The sequence below is a fragment of the Sycon ciliatum genome, chromosome 9 (genome assembly GCF_964019385.1).
Source record: "Sycon ciliatum chromosome 9, ocSycCili1.1, whole genome shotgun sequence".
Lineage (NCBI taxonomy): Eukaryota > Metazoa > Porifera > Calcarea > Leucosolenida > Sycettidae > Sycon > Sycon ciliatum.
This window is the reverse complement of record NC_088651.1, coordinates 9,794,067-9,806,090: the sequence shown is the minus strand read 5'-3', so window position 1 is coordinate 9,806,090 and position 12,024 is coordinate 9,794,067. Positions and strand designations below refer to the sequence as shown.

The 12,024-nt window shown below is 47.3% G+C and overlaps 3 protein-coding genes across 3 annotated transcripts in view; 1 reads left to right on the top strand and 2 right to left on the bottom strand.

The window, feature by feature from the left end:
- Positions 1-4,062, bottom strand: part of LOC135824613 (myosin-11-like) — a 42,873-nt gene extending 38,811 nt beyond the window's left edge. Inside the window, 1 exon segment of the mRNA XM_065337346.1 lies at positions 3,769-4,062. Coding sequence (XP_065193418.1) covers positions 3,769-4,038 — 270 coding nt within the window. The 5' untranslated portion in view covers positions 4,039-4,062.
- A 169-nt stretch (positions 4,063-4,231) lies between these two features.
- Positions 4,232-8,696, top strand: LOC135825057 (uncharacterized). The gene is made up of 3 exons (XM_065337794.1): positions 4,232-4,529; positions 5,783-5,926; positions 6,140-8,696. Exons 1-3 carry the CDS (start codon positions 4,408-4,410, stop codon positions 8,493-8,495), a joined length of 2,622 nt encoding a protein of 873 aa, XP_065193866.1. The 5' UTR covers positions 4,232-4,407; the 3' UTR covers positions 8,496-8,696.
- A 125-nt stretch (positions 8,697-8,821) lies between these two features.
- LOC135825058 (uncharacterized) lies at positions 8,822-11,583 on the bottom strand. Its single transcript, XM_065337795.1, has 3 exons — positions 11,292-11,583; positions 10,998-11,164; positions 8,822-10,201 (listed from the first exon to the last, which is right to left on the bottom strand). Exons 1-3 carry the CDS (start codon positions 11,469-11,471, stop codon positions 9,277-9,279), a joined length of 1,272 nt encoding a protein of 423 aa, XP_065193867.1. The 5' UTR covers positions 11,472-11,583; the 3' UTR covers positions 8,822-9,276.
- Between the last annotated feature and the right edge of the window lie 441 nt (positions 11,584-12,024).

The window sequence follows — 12,024 nt, the reverse complement described above, 5'->3', positions numbered from 1 at the left end:
TGGCAAAAATGTTCAGGGTGTATTTGGTTTCATCCACATTGAGATGAAAGTTAACACTGCCAACATGGATTCAGTATGATCTGCCACACGATACTTCGTCCGTCCACTCCTTGACGCGAATTTCTCCCCTCCAATACGACAACACGACGACAGGATGCTAACATGAGCCTCCATTTCTGAATAAAATAACGTCTCTAAAATGGCCACGAAAAGCTACAGTGATGCACATCAAGCTTAGGAATACACGAAATCCAAAGGCTGGGACATCGAGGTATACTAGAAAATTGCCTGCGAGGCGGAGAAAATTCGCTGGCGAGGTTGGCGAGCCCTTGAAATCGAGCGACGATCTAAACATAATTGCACCCACGTCGAGAAAGAAACCATGCGTAGCGCGTGGGCAACCCAAGAAGATCGCTCGAGCGGCGGCACAGTCGAAGGCAAGGCCAGTCCAAGCTCTAAACTCTATCGAATGAACTGGCAAACACCCATGGTTTCGGTTGACCTTGCCCGTTTGAGATGGAAGTCGAGCGAAATTGCAAACATACGACTAGGCCAGGTCGCGTAAAAAATGAAAAAGATTAAAAGTTGGCCGCCATATTGAACGCGCGTCGCATGCATGGGACAGACGTGGGTAGAGGCGACGATTTCAAATAGGACATAGGTTGCAAACCGGAACGGACTCAATATTCACTTTCTCTCTTGGTATTTTGATTAGAAAACATATGTCACAGTGAGACTACAGTGTGTTATTCCCAGCCAAAATGTAATGGCTCTGCGATGACCAGAAGCGCAATACCAAGCAGGTGAGTTTTTGACTTGTTGCTTCGCACTGCGACTTGAGTTTTACGACTTTCGAAAAATCAACTTCTTGTCGCAGGTAAACAGCGGCTCGCCTCTCGCCAATAAAGCACCGCATACCAATGAAAACTAATGGAAGCACACACAAGGCTTATTGTTGCTCTGTACTGGCCGTCGTGGAGCCATAGCAATTACCTAATTTCAGAACTCAGAGTGAATTTGACGTGCACTCCAAAACCTTTCCGGTTTGGAGCCACCTCTGATTTGAAGCGAAAAATTGGGAAACTTGGAGGCAATGGGTCAACACAAAGGAGTGGCTCAGTTCGATTGACTCTGGCCTCAGAGCAAACTTCAACATGCCAGTTTCCTTCCACAAACATATTTCGAGTGGACAATCAACGCTGATGATCGGTGTGGGTCTATACAAATTTGGCTGTCAAGCCGTTCCGGTATTGAACCGTCGCCTCTACCGCGTAAGGAGACCATAGGTCTGTGGGGACTGCTCTACAGAAATATGAATAAATACTATACAGTTGAACATCGATTATCCGACCACCTCTGGGCAGACAACTGTCAGGCGGTGTTCAGATAAGGCAAATGTTCCGGATAAGAAAACACACTGTAAATACATGTACAGTTGCGCTCGGTGAAATCCGGCCCGAAGTGCATAACTGGCGCCCAGTACTGTTGCGGCCCTTGACGCCCTCAAAGTTGTACAAGTGCTAGTGTGCGCGTGTGCCGTATGAACTGTGCATGTGCTGTACTCATACGCATGCATGCTTACACCAAAGTGTAAAAAACCGCGCCAAACAAAGACACGTGTAACATTCATTTCAGTTCAGCACAAGTAAAGAAGACGGATATCGTTTCGAAGCAGTTTATTTCATACACAGAACAGCAGGGCTTCAATATTTTGTGTGGGCACCGTCAGCTTCGATTAGGGCTTCAACACGACGTGACATTGACTCCACGTATGGGGAAACCGTGTCAGGACCCAACGAGTCCCACTCCAGGTGCAGTGCCTGCACCAGCTGGTCAGCATTCTCGCAGCGATGTGGAATTATTCTCTTCTTGAGAAGAGCCCACACATTCTCGATTGGATTCATGTCCCGCGAGCAGGGAGGTTGAAACAGGATGTTGGGTACTCCGCTATCGAGAAGATCCTGCTGTGCTTCAGTGAAGTGAATGAAAGAAATTTTGAACTGTTTTTGCTTAGCATGCAACACGTGCACTCCGAACTTTTACACGAGGTGCGTACAGTTGAGTTCATACACACAAATCGCCAGTGATGTAATGGGAGCTGGCTTCGCGGCGCCGGCTTTGCACTTCGGGCCGGATTTCACCGAGCGCAACTGTACATGTACATTGTAAATAGAATAGTGCTACTTTTCAAATTTTTCGTATTTTTTGAATGGCTCACTACATGCACAGTGCGTACTCTACGGCACGTGCGCCCAAAAAAACTGTTACGGATAATCGAAAGGTCGGATAGTCGATGTGCGGATAATCGATGTTCAACTGTACTACTTTATGCTGACCTTTCATACAAACTTCCAGTCTACTGCCCCATCATGCAGGTGGTTTATATTGGGCATAATAAACCTCATACCTCATACAAACCCCATATAGACCACCAGCATACAAACTCCTTTTTAGAAACAGGAAGAAGTTGACTGTCAGTTTGTATGAAGGTCAAAAAAATTAAAATTTCACGGTTCGCGTGAGACTCGGCTGGAAGCCGAGTTTTCCGCATCCGCCGTGGGAACGCCACCACCCTCTAGGATCAAAGGCGCAGATGCAGCGCCTAAACGGGGGGAGGTGAGTAGATCAGACCCACCACCAAGTGGTCAAAGACCGAAATCCCATTAGCTGCATCCATGTTACCCTCGTGCCAGGCCACGAGTTCCCAATTAACTGTGGGTCGCAGCACGGCTGGAAAAATTCCTTCCGCTTCCAAGCAGGACTTGAACCTGGTACCCTCTGTTTCTCAATCATGGTCTTAGACCATCCCACTATGCCTGCCTGCCCCTGTATGAAGGTCAGCATAAGTATAATACATCCCACTAGTGGTAGTATGTGGGTTTATATTTCACGTACAAGCGTACTGTTGGGTTGTATTATATACATACTGTCGCATCGCAGTTTGCTACGCAATTCTTCTGAGGTGCAAAGCAACTTCAGAAATGTGTCGCAGATAACTGCGATGCATGTTGATTTTTCACTGCACCCAATGATGTACAGTGTGCATGTCAGGTGTGTCTCTTAGGGATGAGATTGATACGCAAAACTAGACTTCGAAAGTGCTTATCTACGCATTTTGGCACCAGATTAGGTTTGCGACTACTGTAGCTAGTGACTACACACAATTTCCAAAACTTGCTCCGGTCGCTTCGATTTTGGTATCATTCGATTCTCCCAGGCGTAGTACATAGAAAATCTGCAAGTATTATTCAAATCGGCCCAGCCATTCTTGAGTTATAGTGATTTGAAGTGCGCCAAGTTGGACTTTTGTTGGAAACAGAAATGAATGGGGGTGATGGGAGAATCGAGAACGACCGCACAGTCAGTGCATGCAGTACAGTGTACAGTACACACGCCTCGTCACTCGAACTGCGCGTACGAAATTGCATACTTTGGTATGCTGGCGCGGACAAATTCGCTCGTAGAGGAAGACGAAAGCGTCTCACCACCTTGTAATTTCACATGGCCAGTAGTTTTTCGACGCTGAAGACGATGGAATAGTCCGCGACGCTGCGACCCGACAAGAACAACCCGAAAATCATACCCTGAAAAAGCGCTGAGCGCAGAGCTCATACCAAAGTTCAAAAAATTGAAAGTAAAATATTCCCTGACCCATATAGGGCAGAGCCTGTAATACCATTAACTTTCGTACTGCACATTGTGATTGTTGACAAGCTGCGCGCGGTGGATCAATATCAAACAAAGAAATGGGTCACGATGAGTACTTACTGGGGATAATTGCGCGGCTTTGTCCCGGTCTCTCTGCATAGAACGAGCGCTCGGAACAGAATGTTGTCGAAGGCAAACCCATTGCCCGGCAAGACAGCAATGATTATGTACACAGGTTAGTGGTCGTCGAGCTGTGACTCCGTGCCAAAATCCGTCCACGTCCGCTACGGAATGCCGAATGCCGTTCGACCGAGTACCCACCGCTACACCACAGTGCTCGTACTTCGGCAAAATATCCTTTCCACCATTCACGACGAAATGTTTCGGCATCTGGCTCGCGGAAGAAAGACATACTACTAGTACTACTACTAGTACTAGTACAAGTAGTAGTAGTGCGAAGCTCACAAGCACTCACAGCCCCGTTCACCATGGTTCACACTGCACACTTACATCAGGTGCTCGCTGAATGCAGTGAAAACAAGGAAGAATAGGGCTTGAAAGTGATGACGTCAATCGTCGCTTGGCAACAAAACTGGATCCACTTCGCTTTTTGGATCCACTCGCGTCAAGCTGATTTGATGCTGTTTCCCATACTTTTCGAAGCAGAAAGAAGCGACATTTTGAGAAGAGGCCACTTGAAGAACTGTGGGAGCAATTTTCGATACCTAGTATACTCTTGACCCGGCAGGGCGGCTTCGTATGACCATGGTGCAGTGTTTTGCAGCAGAATGCAACCACAGGACAGAGGATCGCAAGTGCAGCTTCTTCCGATTCCCGGCGAGGGATCCAGAGCGCAGAGAGATATGGAGGAAGATGTGTCGGTAAGGATATGTAGGCAGCCTGTACAGTACCTGGATAGTTTTATCGTGATGTGCTATTCACGCTGTGAGTAAATGCTTACCAAGTCTGCTAATGCGTTTTGCTTTGCTGGCGGATGGATGGCGTAACGCTTTTTCACAGTTTGTATTTTGTTCGATCGAGTGGAAGTAATTTTTTCAATTATTTTTTTTATTTTCCCATAGTTGCAGGGAAGCCTACATGTAGTTGGTCCCATAGGTCTTCAAACATTTGGTTGGTGACGGATGTGCGTAAATATCTACGGCGTGATAAATTCTTCCTCAGATTTTTCTCTTTCATATCCTGCAGGGCATGATTTACTCAAACCCAGAATCAGATGCATAGCAACTCACGTGTGTTACAGTGCATGGCATAAATGAAAGATCAGTGCAGTGTACAATGTAACCTCAAGAGTATATAACTCCCCAAGAGTGTGCAACTCCTGATACCCTTTCTATGGGGTACGTCGACGGCGAAAACTCACATCACGTGCAGTGTCGCAGTTGTACGTTTCCAGCCCGTTTTTAGCGAGCAGCGGAGTAATAAAAAAAATCTCTGACAGAAACTCACTGCGGGTATGCAAATCCCCAGCCAAATCATGGCAGATATTCGGATTGCACGCACGCAATCCTTCGTTTGTACGTAGTACGAACGTATCAGAGACACGTGATATGAGTTTTCGCCGTCGGAGACTCCATGTGCAGAGTTGCACACTCTTGGGGGGTTATATACTCTTGATAACATTTAGTCTGTGGACTCCACAATCTGCGCAGTCGACAACGTATTTGTGCTACTGTCAGAGTCAGTACCGTACCGAGTGCTCAGAACATGTGGGGTACAGGTACACACTTCACACGACCTTTCGACCGCAATGCATGGCATGCATCGCACATTTTCGTTACACAACCCTGACCTTGAGTCGCAAGTAGGCGCATCTGCGTCGCAAACTGCCATGCGAAGTAGGCGCATCTGCGTCGCAAACTGCCATGCGATATGGGATAAATCATGCCCTGCCGTGCTAACTTATATTTTTGGCAGAACGATTTTGTTTTTAATCAATGATAGCCGTCTAGGCTAAGCTAAACCAAATTAGTACATGAGCAAGACTGTGCAAATCCTTATACAATCATGTAGGTGGCTTTTTATGATGCAATCTATTGTGACTATTTACTATTGTTTCAAGTTATTGAGCAGCTAGCTAAACTCTCCTGGATATTGTTTGCTCTGTACTTTGCAGGCGACAAGACAAGGAGCCAGATGCCAGTTCTCGACTATGTAGCTGTCATTTCAAAGACGGAGATAAAAAGAAGGACCCCACTATATTTCCACGAAATAAGGATAAGGCGTTCGGTTTTCAGGACCCTGAACCAATGCATAGAAGGTATGTAGTCTAGGTCAATGTAAGAGATTTGTATATTGAACTTGATGTTCTCCTGAAGCGATTTCTAAATTTGTTTTGCCATCCCCCTAAATGAAGTGTGCTATGTGAATTCTAGTAGAGGACCAGATCAGTATTTCATAACACTGTGAACCATCGACAGGCAATCTTTCATTTTTGTTTTGTTTCTCACTGTCTCTCCATTATTTTGTGCAGGAAACGGACTGTAAAGGCATTAGCTGTTGATGATACGGACAAGGATGGTAGCGAACCAACTGAAGCTGACCCATTTGAAGCTGAACGTGAAGCTGCTGAACGCGAAGCTGCTGAACGTGAAGCTACTACTATGCAACGCCTGCTTGAACTTTTCCAACGCATCGACACGTCAATTCTCGAAGTGAAGTATGATAAGCTGAAGGCTGAAGTTAGTGCCTTAGAAAAGCGAAAAGCGAAGGTGGAAATCCAGTTCTGTTTCGAATTTATTTCCCGGAAAGCTGAACTTGTTCGGCACTACACCGGCCTGCCGTCTGCTGACGACTTTCGTATCCTGTTTCGTCTTTGCACGAGGTTCCCGATAGAGTATCACCAGGGCTGGCGAGTGGAGCTGGTACCAATGGAGGACCAGCTCCTCATCACCCTCATGAAGTTGCGGTGCAACTTCAGTCTGACTGACCTCGGCTTACGTTTCGGCACTTCGCACACCACTATATCTAATATCTTCCATACATGGCTTTCTGTCCTTCATACTGTACTCTATCAAGGCATGCTCCCGTCGCAACTTCCGTCCGTCACGAAAAACAAGACTTCTCTACCCGTCTGCTTCTCTACGTTCTCCAGTTGTCGTTTAATACTTGATTGTACTGAAGTCGAAATTGCAATTCCAAGCCGTATGGACACTCAGACGTGGACCTATTCCCACTACAAACATAAAAATACATTCAAAGGTCTTGTGGGTGTCGCACCGAACGGTGTTGTCAATTATGTCAGTCCTCTGTACCCAGGTTCAACCAGCGACAAAGAAGTCGTTCGCCACTGTGGAGTGCTGTCAAAGTTGACAGCCGGTGACATGGTACTCGCCGATAAAGGATTCCTGATCCATGACTTGATGCCGGCTGGTGTTTCTCTAAATCTTCCTCCTTTTCTCACTACTCCTCAGTTTACCGCTGCTCAAGCAAATGTAACTGCCCGCATCGCAAGAGCTCGGATCCATGTGGAGCGAGCCATACAACGCATAAAGATCTTCGCCATTCTCGACTACATACCCTACCAATACCGTTCTTTCTCCAGCGAAATCTTCCAAGTCTGTGCAATGCTAACTAATCTTTGTAATCCTCTCCTGAAGGAGATTGAAGCTGGTGACCTCAGCGCTGATCCTGCATCAGAAACTTCTGAGCACACCGACATCTCTACTCTCACACCACTGCAAACCCCTGCTGCTACGCCATCACAGAAACTGCCCATCACACCCGACATGGTGAATCAGTTATTCGCAGTCCTGTCAGCTGCAGACCCGTTAGCCAAAGCACCAGCACCGTCAGCATCAGCCGCAGCACCGTCAGCCAAAGTACAGTCAGCATCAGCCACAGTACAGTCAGCATCAGCCGCAGCACCGTCAGCATCTGCCGCAGCAGCAGTACCGTCAGCATCTGCCGCAGCAGCAGCACCGTCAGCATCAGCCATCACACCCGACATGGTGAATCAGTTATTCGCAGTCCTGTCAGCTGCAGACCCGTTAGCCACAGCAGCAGCACCGTCAGCATCTGCCGCAGCAGCAGTACCGTCAGCATCAGGCGCAACAGCAGCACCGTCAGCCGCAGCAGCAGCACGGTCAGCATCTGCTGCAGCACCGTCAGCCGCAGCAGCAGCACCCGCAGCATCTGCCGCAGCACCGTCAGCCGCAGCAGCAGCACCCTCAGCATCTGCCGCAGCACCGTCAGCCGCAGCAGCAGCACCCTCAGCATCTGCTGCAGCCGCAGTTTCACGGGTCTCCCTGGATACATTGCATTATTTGCCACATGACATGTGCCAGTCTCGAATGGATGGGCGGCAATGGAGCAATGCCTGCACCATCATTGCATGTCTACAGGCCTGGAAGTACCTGACTGTGCCCTACCCCATACAGCCATTGTCATCTGCCGAAGTCACGAAGAGATTTGTAAACAGCATGAGAGAGGGCAATCGACTGTATGATGATGCCAAGTTGGGGAACAATCTCCTTGCCATTTATGATGCGCTTGATGTCATACCAGGCAAGCCACTTCGGGTGGCACCTCGTTCCGATTTTGGTGCACGAAATGAGGAAGGTTTATCAAAGTTGTTAAAGAAGTGTAAGGATCAGGCTATTCTTTCCCAATCTGTTCTTCCTGCCTCTTTAATTCAAAATCCCTACACCATTCTTCTGGTATTTTTCCCATCTGGTTATGCTCAAGTCTTCGACAGCCATGCCCATGGCGAGCGTGGTGCCCTAATCGCTATTCTCCCAGCTGACATGAAAGTTGCAGCGAATTTTCTTTCCACGCTTGTTGGGCACATAAAAGATAGCCATCTCTGTATATTGGCACGAAAACAGTAGTTTATCCTTTTGGTGCGTTTTGCCAAAATTATCTTGACCCACTGATTGTGACGAGAAATGTAGTTCTGGAAACTATAAACATTTCAGCCATGTGTTATGGCGATCGCATGCATTCCCCCGATACACATCGCATACATACTCATTCTTCCAAGTTGCTTCACGTTATGATCTTGCATTTGAAAGCCCTATTTGAATATTGTGGCCAGCTGTCTTTGATGGTACGGTACGGCACAGGTACGAGCTGTCTTTGATGGTACGGTACGGCACAGGTACGGGATAGCGCAAGGCATGCCGATGGCACAAACAAACAAACACAAAGTTAAAGCTGTGATGACCTTGGCTAGCGTCAGACGTTACTGAAGTAACGTCTTTTGCATAGCTACGGTAATAATATAATTGTCAGCTTGTAGGTGCAATTGTGTGGAATGTTCAGGTGGTGTTGAAGGAAGAGGAAGGTGTAGAGTTATGATTGCAGCCATGGCACAGGTGACTAAAGCAAGAGGGGTGCTGTTTATCATGCACCTACAATATTCATGCATAAACGAACACGCACATGCACCCACACATACAGAATTATACACCCATACACAACGCATCACACACAAACACACACACACACATGCACCCAGCCACACCTACACACACAGTGGCAGAACTTCAATTTAGAACAAACATACAGATGTTCTCACTGTACTCTACTGTACGCTGTTTTGGTGGAAAGAAAGACATGGCTGGATATAGAAGGGAAGAGTTACACAGGCCATTGCAATCCTAGGATTGACTACACACCACCATCCAGAAAGACAGGCAAGAAAAAGGTTTTGTAGAATTCCTCGATCCGAGCCAAATTTCCTGACCAGGTCGGGTCAGCCCGAATTGGGATGATCACCGTCTCCAACGGAGTCCACACGACAAGGTCGCATACTTCACGACCTGTCAGACATAAGTTACCTTGGATTTGATGGAAATAATTCCATCCAGATTCAGTTGACAAATCAAGGGAAAAGTTAGCAGGAGAGGAAGAAGACACTGACAAGAAGAAGGTCTTTTCCTTCGCCATAGCTGCAAGAGATGTCGATCTTGCCGAGTACGGACACTTGACCTCGATGAGCTTTGTTTCACTAACTACGCCATCTGGGGAACCACCAATGAGGCCACATGGTGCAAGCCATAAGCCGCTGGATCTCACAGACACATATTCACACTCCTCATAGCATGCAACAGCCGTACTTTCGTGCATGAGACCCCACTGGATGGCCTTTTGCCCAGACAAATCATACTGACCAAGAAGGCGAGTAAATAAAGATTTAGATGGCTGGCGGCCAGATGAGATAGTCTTCAGCACAGGACCGAAGTTGGATGCCGTTATTCTGCCCTTGCGTAGAAGCGACCAAGTAGCATTCGAGTTTTGGCCACGTGTTGCTTTTTCCACGGCTACAATTTGGGCAGCAGATACGGATAGCCTGGTACACACATAGGTGACTTTGTGTTCTGCTTCCAGGAATCCTTGACTCAGGGTAATACCTTCAACCGTCTCCGTCGGCAAATTGTCCGCTTCTTTCACCTCGGGATCTAGCAGCCAACGAAAACCCTTCCACCTGTCAAGTGTCCCAAGCTGATGGTGAAACCATGCCCTGTCCTCATTATCCACAGGGCGTGAAATGGCACAAAACGGCTTCGACTTCGGGAAAATGTCATCCACAGTCCTACAAAGCAGATAAAATGCGTGCACACACACACACACACACACACACACAGAGTGCTTTTTATTACTCCGTTGCTCGCTAAAAACGGGCTGGAAACATACAACTGCGACACTGCATCACGTGACGTGAGTTTTCGCCGTCGGCGTACCCCATAGAAAGGGTATCATGAGTTGCACGCTCTTGGGGGTTATACTCTTGCTAATATCAAGAGTCTGCCTGTCTTCTGGCATATGCGAATACGTGGACTTACTGTTGACGTAAACGCGGACGTGCATATACTAATATCAATAAGTATATAAACAAGAGTGTGCAACTCGAGGATGGGTTGGCCCACGACGCAATTTTTTGTTGACGTAATATTTTCTATGACGGACACGCTGCGAGCCTTTTGGGAAGTTTTGCCTCGTGCACTTGGCCAGGCTTTACATTACAAGGTCGGTGCCCAGCACCTGCTCTTACACTGCCCTGCGGCAAAATCCGCATGCTCTGTAAAAAAAGGTGACGTCAACAAAAAATTCTGCCCGCGGGCCGCGGTATCTGCAGATTGTGCAGGAGAGATCCGGAGTTGCACACTCTTGTTTATCTACTCTTGCTAATATTGATAAGCATCCTCCACATCAGTAACAGTAACACCTGCCAACTGGTTGTCGCACATGCTGGATTGCCAGTAAGCTAAACATCGAGGCAAAGAATTTCATGAAACCAATACATGTACGTGTTGCAGTCACATCGGAGGCACCAGTTTTCTACTTTCACAAAACTAATAATCAACAATAATTTGCTTAAAAATCCTTACTTTGTTTCACTAGTTCCCTTCCGTACAGTCCAAGAACATTCCCTGTCCGTGCTGCTCACATTCTTGTTCGCGTAGACAAGGGCTGCAGCCATGTGGTGGCACCGTCCTTGGCCTTTGGGACAAGTGCACGAAGCGCGTACAACGCCACCTTCAGAACCAAGTTCGATCTACACAAAAATTTGAATATAAAAATAGTAGAAATATTCAAAGACGATGTGAGGGTGTCCAGGTCGATAGAAGAGACTGTAAGCAGCTAGGAACGGCACAACAGTTGCTTAGTGCTAGGTTGCTCACCTCCACATCATATCTCTTGTCCTTCATGCTTGCGTGGATCTTGGCAGTAATGTGCCCAAGCTCATGGTGAAACAGAAATGATTCCACGCGGTTCGAAGAGTGTGCATTTTCTCCACGCTGGATCAGCCTTGGTTCTCCACTGAAAAAAGTGGCGATGCTAGATAACGGTACTAAAGACATTCTAAAACAAACAAAACGCAGAACTGGGGGCCAGGGGGAAGACAGCAGCCTAGGCTTCTGGTCGAAATCGAAAGAAATAATATGTCTCCTCCACTATTTTCAAAGCTGGTCACAAGAGCTCGAGTGGGTAGTGGATCCAGTTCATGTTGCACGTGATCCCGTGACGTAGGACTTTCAAGCCCTATAAACTGATGCTTGAGCATCATCGCTAACGACTATCCTACAAGCATGTAGGGCATAGGCATTAGTAGACGGTGTCAGGACTTACATGACTTGTGTCAGCTGTGACAAGTCTACCACGGTCTACTCTCCACGTACGTACTGCTCCATCTCGTCAGGTCCCTGCGCACGCGACTACAAAGAGTTCGCCAAGAAATACGTACTGGCTCCAGTATCTTGTTTTCCAGGCACTTGTCGTCCCACGCAGTGCAGTCAGTGTTTATTTGATTTGATTACAGTGGGTAATGGAACAGGAAGGTTGTGTGGTGTTTGAGCTAGTCATTTTGTATAGCGTTTTGTCACGAGCTCGTGTTAGTTCTGCGGGGAAGTGAAG

Coding starts and splice junctions, on each gene's coding strand:
- LOC135825058 (XM_065337795.1), bottom strand. CDS start 11,471: ATGTCTTTAGTACCGTTATCTAGCATCGCCACTTTTTTCAGTGGAGAA. Junction 11,165..11,291: donor ACAAGAGATATGATGTGGAG/GTGAGCAACCTA, acceptor ATTTTTGTGTAG/ATCGAACTTGGTTCTGAAGG. Junction 10,202..10,997: donor AAGGGAACTAGTGAAACAAA/GTAAGGATTTTT, acceptor TCTGCTTTGTAG/GACTGTGGATGACATTTTCC.
- LOC135825057 (XM_065337794.1), top strand. CDS start 4,408: ATGACCATGGTGCAGTGTTTTGCAGCAGAATGCAACCACAGGACAGAG. Junction 4,530..5,782: donor ATATGGAGGAAGATGTGTCG/GTAAGGATATGT, acceptor TGTACTTTGCAG/GCGACAAGACAAGGAGCCAG. Junction 5,927..6,139: donor CCTGAACCAATGCATAGAAG/GTATGTAGTCTA, acceptor TATTTTGTGCAG/GAAACGGACTGTAAAGGCAT.